General features: G+C 43.0%; 3 protein-coding genes across 3 annotated transcripts; 1 reads left to right on the top strand and 2 right to left on the bottom strand.

Moving 5' to 3' along the window:
• Window positions 1–7: 7 nt before the first annotated feature.
• orc1 (origin recognition complex, subunit 1) lies at window positions 8–9,068 on the bottom strand. The gene is made up of 19 exons (XM_036522382.1): window positions 9,034–9,068; window positions 8,626–8,739; window positions 8,363–8,490; window positions 8,057–8,229; window positions 7,589–7,964; window positions 6,673–6,919; window positions 5,593–5,682; window positions 5,140–5,205; window positions 4,960–5,049; window positions 3,744–3,999; window positions 3,510–3,625; window positions 3,175–3,276; window positions 2,829–3,000; window positions 2,341–2,448; window positions 1,920–2,069; window positions 1,170–1,289; window positions 825–994; window positions 614–701; window positions 8–202 (listed from the first exon to the last, which is right to left on the bottom strand). Exons 2-19 carry the CDS (start codon window positions 8,721–8,723, stop codon window positions 8–10), a joined length of 2,745 nt encoding a protein of 914 aa, XP_036378275.1. The 5' UTR covers window positions 8,724–8,739; window positions 9,034–9,068.
• Window positions 9,069–10,351: 1,283 nt separating this feature from the next.
• prpf38a (pre-mRNA processing factor 38A) lies at window positions 10,352–13,130 on the top strand. The gene is made up of 10 exons (XM_036522380.1): window positions 10,352–10,502; window positions 10,807–10,966; window positions 11,187–11,308; window positions 11,433–11,518; window positions 11,680–11,790; window positions 11,883–11,989; window positions 12,084–12,110; window positions 12,368–12,459; window positions 12,675–12,723; window positions 12,886–13,130. Exons 1-10 carry the CDS (start codon window positions 10,373–10,375, stop codon window positions 12,926–12,928), a joined length of 927 nt encoding a protein of 308 aa, XP_036378273.1. The 5' UTR covers window positions 10,352–10,372; the 3' UTR covers window positions 12,929–13,130.
• A 593-nt stretch (window positions 13,131–13,723) lies between these two features.
• LOC118771753 (terminal uridylyltransferase 4-like) lies at window positions 13,724–26,123 on the bottom strand. The gene is given in 24 exon segments (XM_036519772.1): window positions 13,724–13,788; window positions 14,138–14,219; window positions 14,305–14,411; window positions 14,704–14,858; window positions 15,051–15,166; window positions 15,384–15,487; window positions 15,746–15,793; window positions 15,905–16,082; window positions 16,302–16,379; window positions 16,920–17,033; window positions 17,832–17,921; window positions 18,097–18,200; window positions 18,286–18,343; window positions 18,435–18,538; window positions 18,744–18,830; window positions 19,414–19,564; window positions 20,157–20,300; window positions 20,395–20,762; window positions 21,709–21,883; window positions 22,068–22,229; window positions 22,515–22,634; window positions 23,032–23,158; window positions 23,379–23,448; window positions 26,009–26,123. Coding segments are annotated over 24 exon segments (2,922 nt in total).
• Between the last annotated feature and the right edge of the window lie 65 nt (window positions 26,124–26,188).

Genomic DNA, 26,188 nt, shown 5'->3' with positions numbered 1-26,188 from the left:
CAGCTGCTCAGTCCTCCTTGAGCGCGTACAGCACGTCGTCCTGGCTGACGTTCAGCCTCACCCGCAGCAGCAGGTCCAGGCGGCTGGGCTCCAGCAGCAGGAGACGGCACGCTCCCAGACGCTGACAGACTGCCAGGCCCTCCGACACGCTGATGGGCTGGAGCCCCTCCACCCGACACAGGGCCTGGTGCTGCACAAACACCTGGAGAAGGGACGGTGGGAGCGAGGGGGGGGGGGGATTTGGTGATCACTAAAAGTTTGGGAAGACAATCAAAAGATACAAAGAGTCCAAGGATGAAGATTCTGGGGGTCCAAGGATAAGGTCGAAGATGAAGATTTCAGCTTCTGTAACTCTGCTAAATGACTAAATACACATGTAAATGTAAGACAAACACTTAAGTGAGAAATGACAGATTTGCAAAGAAAGAGACTTTCAACTCAAAAACTAAACCAGATTTAAGCATGAATAAAAGATGGAGCACAACAAGGATGGATATAAAGACGAAGAAAGAGGAGAAATGTTAGATGAATTTTACAGTACTGGAGGAAATGCATATGAAGAGGATCTGACTCAGAGATAAGCCTGAGACACGGCTCTGCCAAGGCCTCTTACTTGTTGAAACGTGGCCTCTTCCAACCCCAACCTGCGGAATTCTGCAATGACGGCTCGCAGAAAGAGCTGTTCTTGCAGCGACGCACACCTGTCACAGGGACAAAGAAATCAGGTCAACGCAGGCCACAGCACTGAAATCAGTGAGACTAAAGTCTACATCTTCAGCGCAATTTGCTGAGAATGGCTGTGCACTAGCATTACGGGATCTAACCTTATAGCAGTAACGTAGGAAGATGAGAACATCTCGTCCAGCGCCTCCATTACATGGCTCATCCCCACCAATCCCGCGCCTGACTGCTGACCGCTGGAGAGCTCGCAGATTTCTGTGGCGCGCCTGCAGATGTCCAAACACCTCCGCGCATCTCCCGACAGCGCAGCCACCTGGACGACAAAAAACAAGCGAGTGGCACAAGCGAACCATCCGTTCCCACAGCCCTGACCCAGTGTAAGCCGGGCCGGCCGCTGTCCAAAAACACCAGCGGCTCCAGGTCAGGTCGATGCAAATAAAGGCCCATCTGCCGCGACAGAGGTGCAGAGGGAGAGAGAAGCCACGTACCTTCCTGGACACCAGCTGGAGCGCGTCCTCCTCAAAAGCCTTGACCCGGTTCAGCCGGGAGGTAATGATCTGCTGCAGCTGTTTGAAGCTGTACGGCTGGAAGGACATCCGGGTCAGGCCCTGCACACACACACAAACACACACACGCACACAAACACTGCTGTCAGGAGTTCACTACCTCTCGCTGGTCCGATACAAGCAGCCACACAGCCACATCTCTCTTCCTTTGTGGTAAGGCTGCAATACTGCATTTTGACAGTCTAGGGAAACAGCTGCACTGGCAAGCTTATTTCTAAAACCTTTCTGGTCATTAACATTATTTACTTGCTGAGATGATAGCCTTTTTCAGTGTGACTTGCACATTACAGCTTACAGTTTTACATGTCATTTACAGAACTGAACATTCACTGAAGCAAATCACTGTAGGGGATGATGGCACTCAAAAGCCCAGTTTCTTCTCCATTACTTACCAGACTAATCAGCTAGAAGGAATCTCACAGAGAATGATAGGCAGTAAGAGTAACTGTAAACGGTCCATTTATATATGTTCAACCTAACCCGTTTCCTCAATTACAGTATTTAATATGTGAATGATTATAAAAGCAATCTAATCAGTTTATTGCGCCTTTACTTTATGTCTACCACAACAGACATATAAATGTACAATTGATGGGTACTGACAGCTAAAATGGCCAAATCATCCCTAATGACAACATAAACAAATAGAGCATTCATACAGAGGTGTCATACCAGTCGACTAGCTACACGGTTTATCATTATTCTCTCTGGGAGGTCCATGGTGTTGGCGATGGCCAGGACGGCCAGGCGGGCGTGGCGTCGCGTTGGCCAGTCGAAGAGGTTGTACATCACATTCTGCTTCCTGGTCCACAAGAGGTCCAGCTGAGAAAAGAGACAGAGGCAAATGTGTCATTTCACACATCCATGAAGCAGACCGTGGTTTCACTGTGGTTTCTTTAACTGTAACTCAATGTGCTAGAACTGGCATTCCCACAGATGCATATGCAAATTCAAACTCATGAGAACAGTAGTCGAAGAAAAAACTAACATCTTTGCATCAGTTCACCACGACTGTGAGAAAGCTGATGTTCGTGAGATATTTCTTTACGAAGTCCGATGGTGGTTATAATGAATGTCTGTCACATGGTCTCACCTCATCCACCAGCAGCACTGTGGTTTCTTTCTTGGGGGCTGGGTTACTGAAGCGTTTCTCCAGCAGGGCAGCAGCATGGTCTGCAGTGGCTTTTTGGTCAGTCAGTTTCTGATGAAAAAAGAATTCAGTGAGTCATTCATGCAGCCCTTCATTTAAAAATTCTTGTTTTTAATGTTTACTGAAAAGGCAAAATGACCACCCTTAAGAAATAGTTCAGTAATACCAAATGAGCCTTTTCCTATGAGTAGTTTTCAGTTGCCACTTTCTTAATGTTACAGCCATAAAAGTCAGAATTTTGCACTACTGGCAAAAAAAAAAGTCAGGAAAAGGGTCAGGAAAAAAGGAGAAAATTCAAAACAGGATAGGTTCCCTATGTAAAGTGCAAGCTGTATGAAAACACAAGTTGCAGCTCCAGTGCACCTTGACAAAAAGAAACCAAGTCTGGTTTTGCTGGACCGGTTTCTGAAGGCATCTGCATGGGGTAGTACCTGCAGTATCTGGACGTAGGCTTGGTGCGGGTCAGTCATCTTCATGCCGTTGATCTCGATGAAGCGGAAGGACGGAATCTCGTCCTGGTCGGCGGCGTGCTGCAGGCAGCGGATCACCTCGTGCACAGTGGCCGTCTTCCCAGTGCCCGGAACTCCAGATATGTACATGCACCTGCCAGAGACAGTTACACCTCTTCAATGCAGTCCTCTCCGAGGCCTCACTGAAGTGCTCAAATCCAGAAACTGCAAACAGTAAAAGACTGTAGCCACACGTGCAATGGAAAAAAAAGTAAGTAGGAGGTCACTACTCTCATCTTTATGAAGGTTACGGACTCCATTAACCTACCCTCCAGTGCCATCGATGACCTTACTCTCAACGAAGCTGTAGATGTCCTGGAACTCCTGCTCTCGGCACGGCAGTGACTCGGGCACCGCCGACACGTGAAGCCTGAGTGACAAGAGCCACATCAGAAAGCACAGAAACTCGTTACGCAGCAAAATCACGAACAACCTTCTGTCAAGTGAAAATCAATCAGGTGCATATTAGAGCCCCTAAACGTCACCAATACACACACCCCTGCAGAAAGAGAGAACCAGAGGAAAGAACATGCCAACCTGTCAAACATGTTCTGTGGCATTTTTTTTTTTTTTTTAGCAAGGTGGTACACAGTTCTGCCTCACCTCGCTCTGGCCTCCTCCAGCACGTTTCCTGGTTTCCTGGCTGGGAGGGATCGGCAAGGAATGCTGGGAGTAGCATGCCGGGGTGTCCGGGGTGTCCGTGGGGTCCCGGGGGCAGCCTGGGAAAGACAGCACCAATGAAATACTGTGCACACCTCTATCCTGCAGTTCCACTGTTGTTACCAACATGGAGTCGGATCACGCTTAGAGAGGTAGTCAGTCAGATTGCGTTAGCACCTTTTTGCTGGGGGTTTTGCGTGGGGTTTTACTGGGGGTCCTGGCTGGAGTACGGCTCTTCTGTGTGGACCTCGGTGTGCGAGACCCAGCAGTGCTCCGCCTCCTCTTCACAACAATGCTCTCATCTTCACTCTCCTCCTCCTCTTCCCCCTCACTGCTACTCTGCAGATCCTTCTTTGATGGTACAAACTGGTCATCTTCATCACTGTCATCTTCACCATCCAAGCTTGGGCCCTGACCAGTGTTTATCAGCTTCCTAAAACGCAACACTCATGTTTACACTTATGTTGTTGGAGGACCCAGCAAAACTACTTCACATGCTTGACTACCATTATCCGGAGCTGCATTTACTTAACTGTACTGTCTTTGACTTTAAATAAGCATGGGAATTTCCAACATTAGGAATTTTTGAGTACAATACAGTAAGAATTATTGTGTGCTTCAAACAAAAAACAATTAAAATTCACCGTAAACTGTAATAATATACCTAAATTCTTTGTTTACACTCAGTTTATATGTATATATACACATACCGTATATACACTGTATATACACATATGCACACACACTTGTATAAATGTTAAAATGTTACTTTACAGAAATTTTGACTATTTGTATACTTGGATAACCATTAAAAGTTGTCTACCCAGTCACAGTGTAATGAGTAATATACATTTTAAATGTTTTACATTTCAAAACCTAAAATGAAATATAAAAGAAAGTCGTGTATGTGCTCCGCGAGTTTCTTCAACAAAGAGTGTCTCTCTCTGTGAGCTAACAAAGCCGTTCAAACCATTCACAGTACAGCTACAAACAGAGATGCTAGACATGAGCACAACATATTAAACACATTACTTAAAATGAACTTGCAAAACTGAGGCCGGTTCTCTGAGCAAGTAAGCAAACATCACTCCTCCCAGGAGTGAGAAATACAGGATTTGAAATAGGAAATAGAATGACCATCTTTATCAGCAGACCACCACTATTTCATCCTCCCAATCCAAAAACAACTAAAGAAAATGGAAAGATCCCTCCCTCAACTCCCACAGACTGAAAGATATGCCTCTGTCCATCCTGTTCCCTGTTCCAAAACTCATGGCATAAGAAAAGGCATATTCGGGTCATTTTGATCCTGAATAATGTTACAGTATATACACACACTAAAATTATATTTTCACTAGCCAAAGAAAACCTACGTCAGAGAGGCAGTACTTACAACTGTTTCCGGATACGCGCAGAGACCAGCTGAGCAGATTTCCTCTTGGAGCGCGGTGTCACGGCCGTCTCCTCCGCATGCTCTTCTGGCCTGCAGTACATAGGAACACAGCAGTGAGGACAAAGCACCTGACCCCATGCTACACAGAGATCTAACAGTGATCCCAGGGCTGATACTCACAGAGCTGCCAAGGCGGGCTCTCTTATGGATGAAGAGGAGTCTTTCCTGTTGGATGGAGTCCTAGCTCTGCAAAACAGCAGTGCAAAGATCATGCACGTATTCTAAACGCTAACATGCCATTACGTAAAGCCGAGAGCTATCAGACCTCTATTCATCATCCAAAAATCTGAACTAACGTCAGCTGTCAAATCAATTTTAACGTACTATCATACCACACCATGTGAATGTGCCGACATAAAGAAGCATCAGTGAAGTAGTTTGCAGTACTACACAACTACTACATGTGACAAAGTTGTGCTTTGTAAAAGAAGAGTACCTCAGCAGATAGAAGGTACGAGAAAAAAAATTAAAGTCATGTATTGGAGTGGCTCCCATCGTCCCACCGAGGCACCCCAGCCCAGGTGCTAATGTGCATCTGCCACCCATGAGCCACAGTGTGAGGGTGGGGGGGACTCACTTCGACCCCCTTGCACGGCTCTTCCGGGGGGTGGCCTCTTTCTGCGCGGGGCCTTTGGAGGACCGCTTTCTAACACCTGACGCACACTCCTCCTCCAGAAGAGAGACGCCGAGCAAGTCCCTAAAACAGGCCGCAAAGTCCTCTCCCTTACAGCCTCAGCCAGCCAGACTGGCCATGTGGCCTCACACGGCTTTACGCCATCTCACAGCTGAGCGTTTAATATGGGTGACATGTATGAAGCCAACACAGAGCCCTTCAACATTTTCAGCATGAACGCTACATTATGGGTTTCCTCACATCACACACCGCACCTGTGTCTGAAGGGGAAAAATTATAGTTGACTGAGCTATAATTCTGCAGGAAGTGGAAGCTTGAAATTACTTTCAAATTTCCAACTTTAAACTGTATAACCTATTTCTCAAAATATTTTATGTGCAAGTTGCTTTGGTAATTAGCACAAGATAATATAGACACTGTATTCAAATTCTAATGCATTGACATTACATATGCACCACTGCATTTCAAAGAGTACAATATATTACATATTGTAAGTGAACTCAAACTGTTTTTTACAAGATTGCTTGATTCTTTCAAATATTTTAAAAAGCAGTAGAATCCCAGTATTTTTCATCACCATATGCTGCCAATTCTTACAACAATATTTTTTATTGAGTGTGTTGTATTATAAACTGAAAGGAAAACTAAATATTAGAGTATATTAGTTACAAGCCTTGGAAATGAACACCAGAACATGAAACAGAGAAAAATGAATGCACAAATGAATTCAGAATAAAATTAGGTAATTATGTTTTTAAAACTTACTGTCAGTTTTAAACTAGCATACCACTGACCTCAAGATCTCAAATGGCAAAGCAATTTTTATAAATGTGTATGTACTGCCTTTTGGAGAACATACAGTTTGTAAGTCTCAGTAACTTTTGTATGTTGTATGCTTTTGTATACTGTAAAGTATTTTCAATAGAGCCATAACATACTACAATCCAGAGTCATATTTTACTTGTCTATGTCTATGATATCATCATGCTTTGATCTACTGATGACTAGATGAAACCCACCTGGTGGAGTCCTGGTCTTGCAGTGGGGGTGCAGAGTGGCTGGTAGAGCCTTGGCCAGTTTTCAGCGGGGCTATCCGAACACCGTTGGGGAGCTCACTTGTGCACTTCAGTGGGGACAGGCTGATGCTGAAGTTAAGAATTCGTGGTGGGGTGGAAGGCATCTTGCTGGTCAGCTCATTTTGGGTCTTGACCTCATCATCCAACAGCTCTCCAAGAATGTCCTCCCTGGTCAGCTTCTTCCCCGGACCTGGAGACAGACACTATGACCAATGAAACTCTCTGTGGCAGGAGCCTCTCAGCACTCCAAGAAGAACAAGGAGACACTGCAATCATGGCTTTAATATGTGTTTTCAATCATGTACCAGCATCATTATAACATGCATTCAATACAAAGATAAAATGTGCTCAATTTTCAAGTTAATATGTTTATCGAAAGAGAATATACTTGGTTTTCATAAAAATAATGTGTATGCATGCCTAAAAATTGCTGTCCTTACATTGCTGTTATTCTATTTAATTGAGTACAGATATTGTTGCATGAAATAACTTAACTACTACAAACAAGGGTCAATGTATGTGGGGGGGACATTAAATTGGCATGACTCTTTCATACTGTCATGAAACTCAATATCAAGAAATCTCCAACAAAGGAAAAGCTGTTTGGCAAAACTGCACAATTGCATCTAAAAGGGTTACTAAGACACAACTGATTAAATTAGTATTTTTGATACATGAACTAGCAAGTGGAGCCACTGAGATCAAAAAGGCTCCGTTACACTGTACTTCAAAGGTGTCATGGGAAGACTCCAAAACACAGTCGAGCCGCCACTTTATCTTTACACCAAGACAGTAAGAGAGGGTCATGTCAGTTTCGCGTTGGTTCCGCACAAAACGGCTTGCGAGAGAGGGCACTCACTGCCAAGCTCCAGCTTCTTCCGCACTCCTGGCGTGGAGGAGCTGTGCTGCCGTCTTTTGCTGAGGTCCTTGGAGGCGGAGAGCTTGGAGGCCGAGTGGCCAGACTCCGCCTCGCTGGCTCCCAGTTTTCCCGTGCTCATAGAGACCCGGCTGACAGACGTCCCGCACATGGCCCGCTTCATCACCGCCAGGTCAGGGGTGGGCAGGGCACGGGGGGCGGGTGCTGCCGCAGCAGGAACCTGGGACACCACGCCGTCCTGCAGAAGCAGCTCGCCGTTCCAAACCTTGAAGGCTTTCCTGTCCCAGCTCAGTTTGACATACAGTGTGTCCCCGTTCTCAGTCTCGGGGAAAGCAGCATCCATGGGCAAATGTTTCACCTGGTTTAACACACAACTCCAGAAAGTTAAACACTTGCTACAAATGCCTTCTGGTGTTCACTGCAGAGGAACAAATGCCCGCATGCTCGCACCTGCACTGTGTTAATGATGGTCTCCGCGCTAATCTCGGTGTCACAAGAACGGTCCTGGTACAGGAAGATCTCCTGGGGGTGGGGCTTCCTACCCAGCAGCTTCCTTTTGTTGTGGGGTACCTCACAGCAGCGCACAAACCACTGCACCGTGGCCCGTTTGTTCTTGCCCGTTTCTGGATATCAGAACAAACCGCTTAGTGTATGAGCCTAAGCATGCACAGGTACTTTAATTAGCATTTCACTGAGGAGGTAGCTAACTTATCCTACCATTGGAACAGAAGACGAAAGCGACGGACAGTTACTTACCGTCATCAAAAAACTTGAGGACCTTAGCAACGTACGGGTTGTCATCATCTTCTCCTTCAATCAAGATGTACTGACCGGTTTTAATTAGAAGGTCTTCAGGTTTGCCGTCCATATTTAAGTACAAAGCGCTAGAGAAACAAAGACCATCTGACAAGACTGTTCTTTTATCAGATACAAATTAACAAAGGGTATAAATACATCCCGCAATGTCCGCTGACGGTTTATGAATTAAGTAAATGTCATATAATAAAATTACTACATACTCATAGTAACATGTCTTCAATTTCCTGTCGACTGCATAGGGTCTTGCTGCCCAACGGTAAACTCGTCTCATTTTCAATCTCGTGAAATATCGACTCATCTTTGCACTCCTCGGCCTATGGAAACAAATTCAGAAGCGCTTCGTTAGGTAGTTACCAAGGTGAAGATTAGTTAATTACAAGTTTAAAATCATAAGCAAACAAAAAAACAAGACATGTGACCGTTTCATGGCTCCGCGACTATTGTAAGATAGCTGGCTCAGTTAGCCGAGGAATGATCACATGAAATGATCGCCAATTGCCGCAGTCGCTAACAGCCATCAGTGATAGTAAATTGCAACCTGTAAGGCGAGACGTGATACATTTTAAAGCAACAGTTAAAATGGAAATGAGAAAATGTTAGCAACTTACACAATCACTGGATCAGACGTGGTCTTTTTCTTACTATCTTGATTAAGATGGCTGTATGTAACTAGTGCTACCTACCTAGCTAACTCATGTACCAAAATAGATCGTAAAATCCACTAAAACTATTTGATGATTAATAACTTCAACGGTTAAAACATATATATTTCATACTAACACGTTACTCTTAGATGTATGGCTACTTATTTATATTTAATCCATCTGTTTACGAGCAACTAATGTAGCTACGACAAGCACTTCACGTCTCCTTCCATTGCTGTACACACTATGTTTTCCCGCGCTAATGACGTAGGCAGTAGTCGTTCAATAGGGCCCGGGATTACGCACTGTAAGTGGGCGTGTTGTAGGCTGTCAATTCGCACCAAAAAAGATCAGCACTATGAACAAAGCGACTGTATTCACGCAGCCTGGGATACCATCCATTTGTTCAAGAGCATTACACACTGCGATTTTTATGGTTCTTTGATGGAACTATGATTAGATTAGTGGCCACACAATATAGTCGATCATATAGTGAAAATTGATATTCAGTAGGTTTTCATCACTGATGCGGAGATTTTGTGATTGGTAAATCATCTAACCAGATGGCTCACTTTATTTACTAAAAAAAAAAAAATCTACATCGCCGATTTACAAGTGCAACGTATCACTGCAGTATCATTATTTAAACCCCTTGCTTCAAACCATTTGCGTTTTAAAACATTACACAGCAACCACATCGATTCCCATCGCTCTGTCGCCATCTACTTTCGAAGTGTGAACGTTATGAATATGTTCATACGTTTTTACCTCTTATAAGCATATACTACATAATATGTGTATGAAAATGTGCTCCATATAACGAATTAACACATTTTGTCAGTACCACTGAAACCAGAAATAAATCCTAAAAACGTAGACCTACATGGACTACATTAAAATACTTTAATTACGGGATTATCTAGCTAGCACCATAGCCAGTAACTGTACGGAAGGGAAATTCAGAACAACCGAAAACTATGAGAGATTTGTGATTGAGAACGGATATTTTTCCCTTTAGCAAAGCGCATGCTTTCGTACTGAACAGTTGTTGGTCACCCTCTACCTCTGCTAAAATTATTTACTTTTTAACTATCACGCCATTGCATAAAATTACTGTTTTGTGGCCATGTCACGTCGTCATTTTACAGGTTAAATACTGGGTCGGAAACAGACCTCCCCACAATGACCAGTGACCCTTGTAGCCCCATCGCGGCCATCAGTTACGCCTTTCGACACGGGAAGTATAACTATGCACCGGAAATGATTGTGTCTCCACCTCGAAGAGGCGTTTCAACCGGGCAAAATGGCTAACAGGACTGTAAAAGATGCTAATAGCATACACGGAACAAATCCACAGTATTTGGTTGAAAAAATTATACGGACACGAATATATGAGTCAAAATACTGGAAGGAAGAATGCTTCGGATTGACGGGTAAGTGAAGTAGGCGGCGGTTGGCTACATGAGTTGCTCCGTAAACAATGTTAGGCCAAGCTGTGGCTAAATTACCTAGTCGGCCAATGAAAGTAACCAGGTCTCAGTTATCTTAGTCTTTCTGTTTTAACATTCGTGTACTTGCAACACGGGGCAGAAGAACTCATTAGCTATATAGCTAACAGGGTAACGTGAGTTTTCAAGTTACTGATGCGACGTTGGAATGAGAAGTTTAGCTACACGTTGAGGGATTCTGGTGACTTATTTAACATGCTGGTCTACTGTTTGTAATGTTACCATCCAGCTGAACTGGTTGTGGATAAAGCAATGGAGCTGAAGTATGTTGGTGGAGTTTATGGAGGAAACATCAAACCCACTCCGTTCCTGTGTTTGACCCTGAAGATGCTGCAGATCCAGCCTGAGAAAGACATTATAGTGGAGTTCATCAAAAACGAGGATTTCAAGTATGTGTTTAGTGGAGGCATGGAACTGTAGATACTTTGTAGAATAGCCTTGCAAACCTTACCGATCTTGTGTTAATGGGGGAAAAACTATGATAACTACAGTCTAAGGTGCTGTCATTCCTCCTATATCATGAAGCCATGCAACACAGTGAACTGTGTGGGGAAAAATGTTTATTACATTCGACGTGCTAGAACATCACAGTAACAGTGTTTGTTTCAGATATGTCCGTCTGCTCGGTGCCATGTACATGCGATTGACTGGATCTTCGGTGGACTGCTACAAGTACCTGGAACCACTTTATAACGACTATAGAAAAATCAAAGGCCAGAACAGAAATGGAGGTTAGTTTGCTCTGTTTTGATCGTACAAATTGCATTGTAGCAAGTGTGGTTTTTGGGATGTCGTCTTGATGAAGAAAGTTGGTTTTCAAAGCCGTCCAACCACCCTCCCTGTTTCCTCTTACAGAATTTGAGCTCATGCACGTGGATGAGTTCATAGATGAGTTGCTACATGCAGAGAGAGTGTGTGATGTTATCCTACCCAGGCTACAGGTAGGGGCAATCTTCCCAATGAGTAAATCTGATGTTATATTTACATGTTATCTTTTGGGAGATGCTCTTATCAAGAGAAGCTTACAAAAGTGAAATAAAAAATGTTTGGCTAAGAACAAAAGAAGGTACAGCTTATGTTTCTGTGTTTGTGTCCGCTGTAGAAAAGGCAAGTGTTGGAGGAGGCAGAGCTTCTAGACTCCCGTATAAGTGCCCTTGAAGAAGACCTGGATGAGGTGGAGACCAGTGAGGAGGAGGATGAGGAAGATGAGAAGGTAGAAACATCCTCTCCTTTCAATGCATTCAGGTCAAACATTGGTTAAATAGTGTCTTCAGTCCATCTGACCCACTCTGTTGGTGCCTGCAGCCAGAAAGAGGCCCGTCTCCAGAGCCGCACAGGCGGGGCTACCGTGACAACGACCGGCCACGCCGCTCCCCATCTCCACGCTATAGACGTAGTCGCTCTCCCAGGAGGTAAACCTGAACTAACCATTACCAGCATTAGGTCACACAAGTGATCTGGGTGTCACGTGACTTACTAAAACTCATTTTTTAAAATCTTTTCTAGGAGGAGCAGATCACCAAAAAGGCGCAGGTAAGCGTTTACTTTTCCTACCCCCTTCCACTGAATGTCTTTTGCTTTCTTAAAAAATGCATTCCAATCTGCTAAGGTTTACTGTTTATTCCTTGTAAAGAATAATTCCTAGAACCTGTTATAGCATGTGAATAAATCAGACCAGAAGCTGCAGTACCTGTGTAGACAAGGATGGGCCCTCTGGAGCAGTTGTAGCACAAGTAAAGCGTAGAGACCTCTGTATGTCTGGTTATTGATATCTGTCCCTGCTGGTGTAGTCCCTCTCCCAGACGGGAACGTCACCGCAGCAAGAGCCCTCGCAGGCACCGCAGCCGGTCCAGAGAGAGACGCCACCGCTCCAAATCTCCAGGTACCATGGCAACAAGCTGCCATTGCACATATGACATCTTCAGATATCTCAAAAGTGACCACATAAGGATGTGCACTTAATGCAGTATTTCAGTTTCTGTGTTTGTTTGAATTTTATTTGACTCATTGCAACGGGATTGTACCAGTAATTATCAGCAGTATAATTGTGAATTTGGGTTGATCCTATGATATAGAGATGTCTGTATTTGTTCCCAGGTCATCACAGAAGCCACAGGCACCGCAGTCACTCGAAGTCCCCAGAAAGGTAAGTGTCACCAGAGGTGGGAGGGGAGTTCTTAAACTGACATTTTTAAAAGGCACTAAAAATTACTTTAAGCTGCAACAGAGAAATCCTTATGCACACAACATTTTTACAGATTGAAATAACATCTACTGTGAGTTTGTAAATCATCTTTTCTGCTGGCAGATCAAAGAAGAGTCACAAGAAGAGTCGAAGAGGAAACGAATAATTCATGCAGAGTGTTTTCATGCTGTTTTATGGGACTCATCCAGTTTTGTACAAATGATACCTGTCTGTTAAAAGAGGTAATTTCCCTTGGTATGCATTTTTTGTGAAGAAAATCTTTTGCAGATAGATTTAGTTGGGTAACATGGTTCATGTCATTCTTTTTAATTCTCTGTATATGTAATTAAATCCATTAAATTTTTTGATGCGCATTTTGAAAACTGAACTGGTTTTTTGAATCATATAATAGGAAAAGCAGTTTTGGGATTTGGGCTAATCTGAGAAGTGTAATAGGAGTTTTTTTTAGCATTAATCTCTTTTGCTCTTTTCACATTGCAATTCATTTTTTATACCAGTTGGTTCTACTTTATCTGCACAAGGTTTCACAGTATACCATGATAAATCTCTTTTTATGTCAAATTTATTAAGACCAATGCACTGCGGTGCAAAGGCTCAGTCAAACTTCCGTCTTTGCACGATGTTACTCTAAAAAGGTGGGCACCTACATAGCAAAATCATAAACAACATTCACTGGTACAGCTGTAGATTTCCATGAGCAGCTGAGGAACAAGGCCTCCACACAGCATTTTGCACACACTTGAGAGGAGAATGAGTCAACATTTTTGTTAAAAGTTAGTAGTTATAAAATAACTGTGCGTTTTAGTAGGGGGAGGGGGGCTGAAATGTGGTACCACAGATGTGATTTCATCCTTGATTTGAATTCATGTGACACGTAATGTTATCAAAGCCCATAATTCTGTGCATTTAAGCTCAGAGGCCATCATTAGTTAATTCAAGGCTAGTGCTTTATTCTTATGAGCCAAGTCTCTTGCTCCTCACGCACACCGATTAACCTGCTGGCCCCTGGCACAGGGAAGCAGATTAATACTGGTGAAAACAGGCATAGTCAAGACTGAATTTCAAGAAATATCTGACCGAGAGGATAAATGTGACACTCCATAGTCATGTTTGTGTTTCTGCACACAAGTCAAGTAATTATTTTATGTTTTGTATTATGAAAGTAACATAGGGCTCTGTATTTGAAATAATTTAGCAGAGTCAATGTTGCTCTTGTATAGCAATTGCTTGTGGAGTACATGCTAAGTTAAGCTTACAACCTCTAGGGACCATCATAGGGGCAACAGTAAAATGTGCTTTACAAGACTGAATTCTTTTTTAAATACTTGTGGTATAACTCCAGTTCTGGCAATACCTATATTTTCAAGCCATGCGGAGGAGCCTTGGCTGAAGGGCATGGCCTGCGGAGAGTAGGGTGGCGTCTGCCAAGTCTCGGACTACAGAGATAGAGAAAAGCCTCTTTACTGGGCCTACATGTCATGGGCTTGGCTGACAGGCAGATGGCTGTTGGCAGGCGCTTACACATTCGGAGGGCTGCTTGGTTCTTCTGGGTTGGTCCTGGGCCTCCAGTCCTGTCTGAGGGATTGGGATGGACTGGGAGATCACCATGGCATGCACCATCTAACGCCCTGAGCAAAGGCACCAAAATCAATGTTGGGATCACTTCCTGCCTTATCTCATGAAACACACTGAAAATCCATTGTGAGGTAAACCAGTACAGAAACAGGCCTTTTTAAACTGTTCTCCCACCAGGAGGAGGCATTTGAACAAAAGTGAACAAATTAAAGCATACTATGGTGAACTACCATTGTGTGAACAGCTCCTCATGTTTCCAACCAGTTCTAAAGTAAAGCAGGACACTCAATACAAAGGTAAAATGGCATTTTATCCTAGAGTATATTTCTCTAGAGCCGGAAGTACCTGAACCTGCAGTGTTCCTCTGCCCGAGATAGCGGTAATCAGGGCAGTCACGGTGGACGTGACCTGCATCCCCACACAGGAAGCAGCGCCTCTCCTGTGGCTCCCGCTCGTCCTCCTTCAGATCCTCGTCCTTTCCGTTCTCCTTCTTCTTCACTCTGCCAAAATATATGCGCATGCAAACAGAACCCACAACCAATGGCTCAGTTCTGTCCGGTCTAACAAAGGTTATGTTCAAGATAGTGTCTACATTCACAACTACAATGCTGTTTTTAAGTGGTCAAGGTTATCTGAATTCTGCACAGTGCACTGTTCAGGCTGAATGATTATGTGCACAGCTTATGAATTACCTTTGTTTCCTGGGACAGTCCTTCATGCAATGGCCAATCTTCCCACAGACCCTGCAGCACCTGTCATTGGGTGCAAGCTCTCCATCTGTCAGCACTTTGGAGTCAAAGAAGTAGTCCTACCAAAAAAATCAACACTCTTAGTTTATAAGGGGAATGCATTTATAAGTACAGTATACCAGCAAAAAAAAGAGAAGCGGGGAAAAATGTATGCCAATAAGGAAAATAATCACTAGCATTGTAACAGCAACAGGGAAGTAACTCAGCTCAGAAAAGATGATTATATAAACCCCACTGATTCAAAACGGTTTCTGTAAAATACTCCTCAAATTTGACCTGGCTGAAAAGACTACTTAAAGCCTCCATGCCAGGCAGAGGGTAGAATGGAGTACCAAACATTTTCCTCCCATTGATGAATGCCTTCATGATGAAATTAGTCACTGAGGGAAAATACAGATTGCAAAATAGTTACACAGGCACACAGGCATCATTTGTCACTGCACATTTTCTTATGGGAAAGACAGCGTTCCTTTTATGCTGGTAATAGCAAATGATAGCCCCATTTTGGGCACCACATGACACTAATGCCACTTTCACTCAGAGCAGTTGTTAAATGAGTGGCCTAGATTTCACAATACCATAAAGGGACAGCTCATAACAATAGCGGCCTGGAAGGTCTGAATGGTGCTTCACCTTACTTTTTCGGGAAACTCCAGCACCGAGATTGTGATTCAAGTCAAAGGGATCTGATGAGTAAGAAAAGCAATCATTAGAAAACCATAAGCTGAGCAAGAGTAAAATAAACAGGTTGTAATTCTGGTGGAGATGAGAAGACAACAACACATGATGGTCGTAACCTTCGATGGCGATACACTTGGAGGTCCACTGCTTCTCGAATGTGGTGAGGCGCTTCTTCTGGCGGATGCTGATGACGTGCTCCTTGAAGTCAAACTCCTCAGTGTAGAAACGCAACAAGCCCAGCCACAGCTCTCCCACGGACTCACGGTTCTGACCCAGCTCCGGCAGCCGCTTCCTCTACTCAGAACCAGGATAGAGAGGACACCCTGAGCAGCCTCATCCCTCTACTACCACTTATAGTTCCACAGTTCAATTGATATTTCAGTGTGGTTGTTTTTTTAAAAAAAAACTGAAGATGGAACTAATGATAACCACTGACTGTCATTAGTATTTACTCATACCATAACAAACATAAGGCACATCAATACAGGCAGATGGACACAGTTACAAACTCACCAATCCATCAATATCATCAAAGAAAAATGCATTCCAGCCATCAACCATCTTCTGAGGAATATTCTTTCCATCAAATATCTGAGGGAGAGAAACAGCATTTCTAATGGCAAGGAGAGAGATATCTGACGTGCCTACAAATTTCACACAGGTAACTTTACTAGAAAAACATAATCACGACTGCAAAAAAGCCATGTCATCATCTTAAATAATCTTCGGCCAAATGGAATTGTCATCAAATGCACAAACAAATGACACAAAGAAAGATGTGATGTGTGTGGATAGATATACCGGCTGTGCAATGTTTGGTGACAGGAATTACCATCGCCTTATTCACTGAACTATAATCACACTCCAACCACAAAATACACCAAATTATTAAGTCAATATCAAGTGCCTCAAAAAGAGCCCCACATTATTCCTTAGTAAATGGTTGGTCGCACTAGCTAAAACATTATACACAGGAGGGAATTGTCATTTTCTTCAATTCAAGTTTTCACAACACATTTTCAATATTGTAGCGTTTTAAAAGTGATTCCACTCTCTCTGGCTGCATGAAGAACAGCATGACCCTGCTGTGTACGGGTCCGGGCGGTGAACACGTCGAAAGCTAAGCTGTACCTCCTGGAGAACTGGGATGACTGGGGGCTGCCTCTGCTGCAGAAAGTACAGGACCATCAGTTTGTAGGCGTAGGAGGACAGGCTACCCCTGGAGGCGTCACCAATGTCGCAGTGCTGACACAGGGAAAAACAAAGGCTCTCTACATTTCCTTACGACACCGTCTGAGCTCCTCACCGAACACCTAAATCCCATCTTCCATTGATAGGTTCATTTTACAGTCCGGTGATTGCAAATTACATTACAAATAAGAACATTCTGTAGTTGTCTGTGTAGTGAGGAAAATCCCTCCCTGAGAGTAATCTAAGCTTTGACAGGTGAACTATGTAACAAAACTAATTACAGAACAATCTGGAAAACTAACCCAGGGACATGCATGTATCTATCCAATGGATCAGCTGCTTGACATTTCCTATTTCCTGCCATGAAAGCAGTTCCCACACCACTGTCCCCTCTGGGTTACCCAAAGGGGATGATCAGGCTCTTCCTCAAAGGCCTTGTGAACAACCTGGATTACTGTCTGGAATGACAACTTGATTCCTCAAAGGACTCTTTGCCTCCCTGGGTTTGGCTAGACTATTCTGCTTGATCTTTCTGCTAAGGATGGCTTTTATACCCACTGGGATCTACTGGAGTCTTACTTTACCAACTCATTATCATACTACAGAACTGTACCTGACCTGTTATTACTCCTCCACTGTCAGTATTTCAGTAGCTTGTCAAGCTATGATGAATCTCTTTGACTCTGTCTGACCTGTTTTATACACATTTCTGATTCTGTTATAATCTAATCTAGATACCATTATATGGCCTTTTTCATAGCACATTACCAATTGCTATTGGCTGCACAACAAATAATTTGATTAAATTATTGGCTGGATACACCAACACACAAAATGACTATATGAATGTACCTTTGCAAATAGTTTCATAGTGTGCCCCAAATATTGCACGCGAGGATCAATAGCAGCATATGTAGCCAGCATTCTGGTATTATGCTGTGCCTGTAAGTGAGTGGAAACAGATTTTTTTATTTTCACATCAAGGGTATCAATTTACATTCCATTAAAAGCACTAAAGAAAACACATTAAGTTCAACACCTAAATTATTTCCACATCTATTGGCCACTAACAATACAGCAGGAAGATACTCAAAGGCAATCTAAACAAACTGCTTACCAGAGTGTTGTACAAGCTTATATCTCCTTCCAGCCCACTTTGTCTGTGTTCAAATTTGACGATAGGCACTTTAGCTGTTCTGATAGGCAAGATGTTCCTCAAACCTGACGGACAGAACCGGACAAAATGATCCGATCACACATTGGTGAGACAGCAGTCAAAAGAATTAGGTCACCATGTAACTCTTACCTGTATGTTTCTTCAGTACCTTGGCTAGGCCTTCGATGATCTCTTTGCAGTTCAGTTTCTGACAGTGAACAGATGTCACATTTAGGAAGGGCTGTAAATGCTTGGACATGCAGGATAAACATTTTCTCCTTTACCGTCAGTGTGCTCACCTCTGCTGTGTCATGGCCTTCCAGTGTCATGCAGATATCAAGGTCACTGTCACGGAAACCAAAACCATTTTTTGAGGAACCAAAGAGACAGAGCTGTGTCTTCTCTACAGAAAGGAAGAGCAAAAAGTAGCAGCTTTACATCATTTTAGACATATAAAGGAAAAGGATAATCTTCCTTACATACACACACTCACATAATGTTACAGAACATAATGATACAACAAAAAAATCAAGTGAACATGTACTCCCTATACTGCAATATACATGAACCACATTATTGCATCTTAAAGTTCTAATTCATACGCATACCATTGTACTCCTTGCGTATGAACCTCTCCAAACTACACAAAATCTGCTCTCTCTTCTGCTGTTCCTGTGGTGGGAGTGAGAGGTCATCTGCAGCAAAACACAGACACCAGCTAAGAGAGAGATAATCAAAAAACTGTGAATTCTACCTATTAATACACTTGACATTTAACACCAGATAGACACCATCCATGTTGGTTTGATGTTTGCAAAGCCTGTTACACACCTAAACTCCAACTGAAAGATAAATACTCATTCAAAACTGGATCAGTCACAACGATGTATTATCACATCTTTCCAATTTAAGAACATGCAGAAAAACAGATTTTGGTGTGGATTTCTTTGTTTTAAATATCCTTCTATTAAACTGAAGGTCTTCCAGCTGTTCATGGTCCATTTCCTATTAGTAACAGGTGAGCCAAAATGGTTCCCTAGCTCTGTGACTAACAGGTTTCTCAGACTGGACTACACATGTACATCATGTCCAGAAATATTTTTTTTATGTGGCATAATGCAGCTAATTTGAGTCTCTCAGCCTTTAAATGGCTGGTGATGTGAGGGCACCTAGGAAGGCCCTGCATTCCAGCCATATCTGAACCCCTTTAAAAAGTTCAGATAATCAATGATGGGGCTCAGTGGTGAGTTGTGAAAGTCATTGGGAAACTACACTTACTGTAGCACAGCCTGCAGAGGCCATCGAGGATTTCACGGAAGTGCTCAGTCATAGGTGGCAGAGGCTTTAATTCGATCTTTTTGAAGTCCTCTGGGCATTCATCTTTCAGGTGACCATCCCTTTTGCAGATGCTGCACACAACAGTAGGAGGCTGCCATCAAGGGAAAAGCCATGTGTCATGGAATGTCATGACCCCTCCCATTCAGAGCACTCTATGTTAAGCCTTCAGCTGTAAGCCTGCTTTTCACATGTCATGCATTTCATACACCGTATGTGTGCTTAACTGAAAACAAGGAAAGAAAAGTCTTTACCGGGAAAGGCTTTCTACAGACCGGCTGCTCTAACTGCATGATAAAATGTGAATAGCAACTGACTAGATTATGAGAGGAGAAGAGTCTGCAGTTCTTCAAGGGAGAGAACTTAAATGAAGGCCTGAATAAGGAGTATATAAATTCTGGACTGTATATTGCCAGTTCTGGAGACAGAATATATGTAACATACAACATTCATTGATATCTTGCAAGCATCTGAAAAGTTAAAAGCCAACCAGAACTAGAGGTGTATTCTCCTTGAATGGTGTATTCTCACTTACCCCACAACCTTCATTACGTTCTAAAGCAATGTCTGAATTTTATGGGGTGAATCCCTAAATATTACTCCTATAACTACAAATATTTGTCCCCCAAAAAGCCTGGCTCTGCCAAACAGCACTCATTATTGGTGTTCTTGTGGAAAGGACTCACCTTTCCACCTGTGAAGATAATCTTATCAAAGACATAGTACAGATCCTCAGGCTTGATCTCCATCTCCACCTCCTCACTCTCCAGCAGTCCGTTCTGTGACGATGAAGAGGTGCTGGGGGGGCGGACGCTCCTCCGATGCCAGACCTTCCCGGGGACTCCCTGCACGCTCCCCCTGTGGTAATCCTGCCAGGGCCCGATCTGCAGGGCTGCCTTCCAGCTCACCCAGGAGCAAGTCCACAAAGTTCCCATGCAGACCGCCGCAGTCCTCCTTGCTTAGCCCTGCTTCTCTATCTTCGCCTTCTCCTTCTTCTTCACTGTCCCCTTCCTCTTCTTCCATTTCCTGGAGCCTCTGTTCAGAGTCTTTCATGGCCTCTTCGATCTGCTGGTCACACCTGTCCTGAACCAAAGCCTCTTTCTTCACACAGTCTTCCTGCTTGGAGCTGTACGGCTCGCTTGGCTTGACCTGCTGTCGCCACCTTGTGTTCCCGTTCTTGCTCTGCGGACACGCAAAATATCTGTATGCAGTGGGGAAGCGTTCCTGGATGTATTCAAACACCATTTGGCTGTTGAGACTGCGTGCCACATTCCGCTTTAGAGCGAAAGGATCTGAGGGGACAAGGTCAGGCATAGACAATGGATTCTTTTGTCTACTTCACAACAATGGTAAAGTGTTATGCGATAACTGAATCAAAAGAAAATCTATCCCAACGTAAATGCCATGAGTAACAGTCCACTGTTTTGTCTACCTTTATTTCTATGAAAACAGGCAAAGTGACTTAAAAACCTTTAGAAAATGCAGACAAGAAAAACAACAACCCAGGCAACCAGTACGATATTGTACTCAAAATTCCCTAGATCAGTTCTCTGAAATCAGGTTCTAGGAATCCAGGTATTGCTGTCAACAGCATGCTGCGCTTTGATTTATGTTTTATGTTTTGCTTAAGAAGGTGATTTGTAACAGATGATTATTTGGTATTAGATGTATGCATTGCATGCTGTACTCATTCTAATCATTGCCACTTGTGAGAAATGGCTAAGAAATAAGTGAGACAGGAACATTTCATTTTAACAGGGAAAGGCACATACCACTTCACTGGTTTGCTTTCTGTAATGCAAGAAAACATTCTTCTACCTTTAAAAAGTAAGTGCATTTGTACCTTTTTGAATCATGCCCCATTATTTTTTTAACAACTATACATTTTTATTATGAAAAGCGTTAACTTTGTTATAAAGAATGTTTGTTCTCAGAGGCACTGTTAACCAAGCTATACCTCTAACTTAATTAAACACCTTTATCTGTATCCATCTGACAGAGCAAACACATTCCCAATAACCCACAACTGTAACACAGAACTGACCTGGTGTAATGATGTGAAATCCAGAACAGTGTGTCACTTATTCAATTAACAGCTCAATCAAACTGTGCGCTCAGATTGAATGACCATCAACATATATTTTGAATCAGCGGGACAAAGTGTTAGCAACACTGCCTTCAGTGTGATTGAAAGGCAGGAGGAGGCTGGTGTGAAGCCCTCAGAGAGTCCGTGCTTACCCTCAATGGCCAGCCGGCGGCGGGGCCAGTTCTTCAGCTCTTGGGACAGCAGCTCTCGCAGCTGGATGCTAATGACGTGCTCCTCCAGGGCAAACTCCAGGGTGTAGAAGCTCAGCATCTCCAGCCACAGCTGCCCCAGAGAGACGCCCTGTCCCCGGTTCAGAGCCAGCCGCGTCTGCATGCAACCAGCATCAACACAGCACAGCATGACACCGCTTCTCCCAGAGGGCAATGTGCTTGTCTGACTTCAGCTGATAATAAAGCCCTCCTCCATGAGGAGATGTTTCCCTCTCTTGACAGACTAAGAATGCCATAACACTGAAATGCAAAAGCCAAGAAATGAATTCAGTGGTACTTACCATGCCCTGTATATTGACAGATTGCTTCTGGTCTTTGACTCCTTTCCCTTCACCTCTTCCCTCCCCACTGATGCGAGGTCTATGTTCCCAGCCCACGAATATGTCCATCTCAAACCCTTTCAGGTGATACTCATCCACATGCTTCAGGTCAAACCCTTCAATCTGAGAAGTAAAAACATATTTGCAGTAATAAATCTTCAAGCTAAGACATACATAAATTTGTCTAATTGTCTCATGTAAGACAAATACCAGAGATGGAGTACAATACATCTCACATTCACCCTATTACTGTAGGGTAAGATGAAGCCAGAAAAACTTAAAATGAAATATACCACTTCATATTTTGAATGTACATTATTAAAACACTTAAATAACACAAGCTTGTCATGGTCAGAGATAGTGAAAGAGTCAAGTTATGAGTGTGTGAGTGAGAGAAGCTACACCAACCCAGTAACCGAGGTAAACAGGGAGAATAGGTTGTTTCCTCTGCTGCAGGAAGAAGATGACCATGAGGGAGAAAGAGTAAGAAGGGGTGCCACCCTCTGCCTGGCAGTCGATGTGACACAGCTGAAAGCACACACATACATCACAGTCAGAGGTCACAGCAGGTCACCGGAAACTTTGGTGATGTCAGATGTCACTGAGAGACTGGTTTAAAATAGGTCCCTGCTGAGGAACAGTCAGCTTCACACTAGCAAAAAAGGCCCAACCACACAGCAGCTGTTGTGCTGTCTGCTGTCTAAATATATGCAAATGCACCCATATATGGAAACAAAAGCAACACACAGGGGGGTTAACAGAACCAAAAAAATTTCTGACTGCTACCACAGATTATTTTTACTTTAGGCAATGTTTGGTCAGTACATGTATATATGTATATAAAAACATTACATGTATAACATACGCATGTTAAGAGTATGGAGAGTATAAAAGACATATGCTTTGGTTTAGAGGCGGAAGACACCTTTGCCCAGTAACGGAAGGCGAGGACCAAAGGAACAAGTCTAGGTTCCAGCTTGGCTAAGGTTGCCAGGTGGTTGTTGGTCAGACAGGCAACATCATTACCTGCACTTACTTTGCATATCAGACCACTGTGGGAAGGAGTCGAGAGATTATTACAGCTGTCTTAACAGAGGTTTCAATGAGTAAACAAGTGATACATAATGGAAAAATCTGGCAAAGGAACAACTTCAGCAATTAGCTAGCGCACCAAGCTCACAAGCTCTTAAACATTGAATTGTATCAGTTCAAATGTTTAGAATGTTGATGTCCAAAAATTTCTTATTTTCAGGTTCCATCAGACTGACTGACCTCTTGACATCACGGCAGAAAACAACTGGCACTTTGGCATGAAAGTCAGACTCAACGTCTGTGTATTCACCTGGAAAAAAGTATGAAAGAATTATCTGGTCTAAATGAAAAGAACAAAACCTTTCAGCTCATTCTATAGAATGACCAAGGAGGCACAACATAGGCCAGTGAGTGCCACAGGGAACAAGAATTTCGGCACGCATTAAGAAATAATGAATCTGAAGCATAGCTGTTGTAAGGATCAGAAGGCAGCATCACTGCATTGCTTTACTTAGCTTAACTAGACAGCCAAATGGGGGGGGGGGGGGGGGGGGGGGGGTTTAAGAGCTTAAGATTTAGCTAGCTAAAATCATCACATAATAATATCATGACCATAACCAAAATCTTACATCTGCGCTTTAAAATGTGATTAGCATTATGGGATCACTGTCTTGGCAGCGCCAGAAGCTAGCAAATTCACATTTTGTAGCTTGCAGTAATGGTCACCTCATTTAGCATGTTAACTCATTTTTTCAGTCTCATGCTTGCATACCTGTGAATGATATATGTATATACCAGTACCAATCAAGTTTGGACACACCTACTCATAGAAGGGTTTTTCTTTCTTTACACATTTTATTCTTTTATTTTCCACATTTTATAATTATAGTAAAGACATCAAAACTATGCAATAACACAAATGGAATTGTGCAGTGACCAATCAAGTGTTAAACAAATCAAAACTATATTTTACATTCTTCAAAGTAGCCAAAATATATTTTTTAATTTAAAAAATTGAAAGAAATTCATACATAGACATCACATTCATTATTTATATTTGTCTAAGAAACAAATTTCATGCATTTAAGAAAAGTCGTTACATCAAAATGTCTGAATGCATGTTTCCCATTATCTTAATCAGGTATATCCAAACTTTTCCTTGTTACTGTATACATACACACACTCCTGACTAGCAAAATAGATAACTTAAAGCTCACTACTTATTTTGTTACATGCATTTCATAACTGCATATATAACTTCACAAACGTGATACTGATACCTGCAAGCTACAGTATACTTAAACATGTTCAGAAAGATAGGTAGCTAGCAAGTTAATTTGTCTCCCAACACTCTGTATTAGTTGGCTGTCCGACTACCTTGTAACATCTGACTTGACCCACATGCCATGTGACAAACTAGGTAACTAGTTATTTAGCAAGCTAGACTAGTCCAGTTATCTACCTGGTGACCAGACAGTAGTTATAACACTGCCAGTACTAGATCTAACTTTAGACAGTATACCAACATTATCCTAATAGACTATTCATAATGCTCATATTGCTACAGCTATCTACATTGGCTTCTTGGAATCAAGACTTTAGCTAACTCGCTAGTGGAAGTTGCTTAGATGACGTTAGCTAGCTAGTCGATGCGCTGAAAAATTAGACACTGATAGTTGGCTTGGTGGCTTTAACTATCCAAGATAATCATGTTGTTTGAGTTGGACAGCTAGTACCTGGCTACCACACCGAGGACCTAATTTCTGCTTCACCCCGATAAGCAAGCCGAAATCCCAATGTTTGGAAACAGTCACAAGTCTTACCTCACGGGTTTGAACCGGCTTTGCTTCTAGCAAGAATTAAACTCCCTTCATCCTGCTGTGTTCTGGTGTTGTTTTATGAATCCGATATGATCAGCGACCTTAATATAGACGCCATATTAATCTGCACACGCATAGCATCGTGGGTATATCATTAGCCTGTCATAAGTAACATAAAATTGTTAATTACTACGTGTAGACATGGTGTGGTATGTGAATGTGTGATGATCTGTGGTTATGTCCCTAGATTAGAATACAGTGTAGTAAATCATAGCAGCTCCTTGACGCAGCCTCATAATATTTTTTCCTTGAACCAAATTTTCCAATCATAAGGATGTGTTTACAGTTTAGGTCTTATACATTTTAAATGTATTATATTTCATGACCAACTCTGGATTGCAGTCTACTGCAAAAACAGTACAGGAATTCAACTGGCTGCGGAATTCCCCGTATCTCAGCGCCTGCCAGCACAGGGACCAACCACAATGGAAATACATCTGTGCAACATCAGAGGTGGACAACCCCGGCTTCACAAAGTAGAAGTCCTGCCACGTATTTGTTCCACCCATGCACTACACCAGCTGAATTTAATTAGCACAACTCTTCAGCCAGGTAGAGGAGCTAATTAGTGAAATCACCTTGTTTGGTGAATGGCTAGCTAGAACAAATACATGGTAGGATTTTTACTTTCTGAAGCCGGGGTGTCCACCTCTGGCAACGATCTCTTGAGATGGGATAGACAGGCTACCGGCATGCCAGTATACTCAATGCTTTCACAAAGTTTGACCAAGTGCGGACGATGTGGAGTTTTCATGGCTGGGAAAAGACTCAACTGTGTGGAATGGATCTGCTACTGGCATCACAGTACGCTCAATGCTTTTACAAAATTCTTCTACGGACGTTGTGGAGTTTTCAAGGCTGGGAAAGGACTCTATTGTATTTCGACGAGGCTTTATGACAGCAGAATGTAATGTAGCCGTAGAACATACTGCAGGAGCATTGGTTAAAGTTGAAGTCTAGATCTTAAGTCAGACCTGCAGGCTCATGCACCCCAGATCCCGACTTGAAATCGGTCATGTTTTTCGGCTGTGATTGGACGTGATCGCAAAGGCTCTCCTAACCTGTCGTGGTCGATCCGGAAACGGTGGAAGACTTCTTCCCTCATAGCTACGTGGTAAATTACGTGGTGCAGTGAGTAGGAAGGGGCATCATTTGGAGACGGGATTCTCT

This window comes from Megalops cyprinoides, chromosome 2 (assembly GCF_013368585.1).
Source record: "Megalops cyprinoides isolate fMegCyp1 chromosome 2, fMegCyp1.pri, whole genome shotgun sequence".
In the NCBI taxonomy this organism is placed as follows: Eukaryota; Metazoa; Chordata; class Actinopteri; order Elopiformes; family Megalopidae; genus Megalops; species Megalops cyprinoides.
Note: the sequence above shows the minus strand (reverse complement) of the source record. Positions and strands in the feature narration are given on the sequence as shown.

Coding starts and splice junctions, on each gene's coding strand:
- orc1 (XM_036522382.1), bottom strand. CDS start 8,723: ATGAGTCGATATTTCACGAGATTGAAAATGAGACGAGTTTACCGTTGG. Junction 5,050..5,139: donor GAGCCCGCCTTGGCAGCTCT/GTGAGTATCAGC, acceptor TATGTACTGCAG/GCCAGAAGAGCATGCGGAGG. Junction 3,277..3,509: donor CTGGAGGAGGCCAGAGCGAG/GTGAGGCAGAAC, acceptor CTTGTCACTCAG/GCTTCACGTGTCGGCGGTGC.
- prpf38a (XM_036522380.1), top strand. CDS start 10,373: ATGGCTAACAGGACTGTAAAAGATGCTAATAGCATACACGGAACAAAT. Junction 10,503..10,806: donor AGAATGCTTCGGATTGACGG/GTAAGTGAAGTA, acceptor GTTACCATCCAG/CTGAACTGGTTGTGGATAAA. Junction 12,111..12,367: donor AGATCACCAAAAAGGCGCAG/GTAAGCGTTTAC, acceptor CTGCTGGTGTAG/TCCCTCTCCCAGACGGGAAC.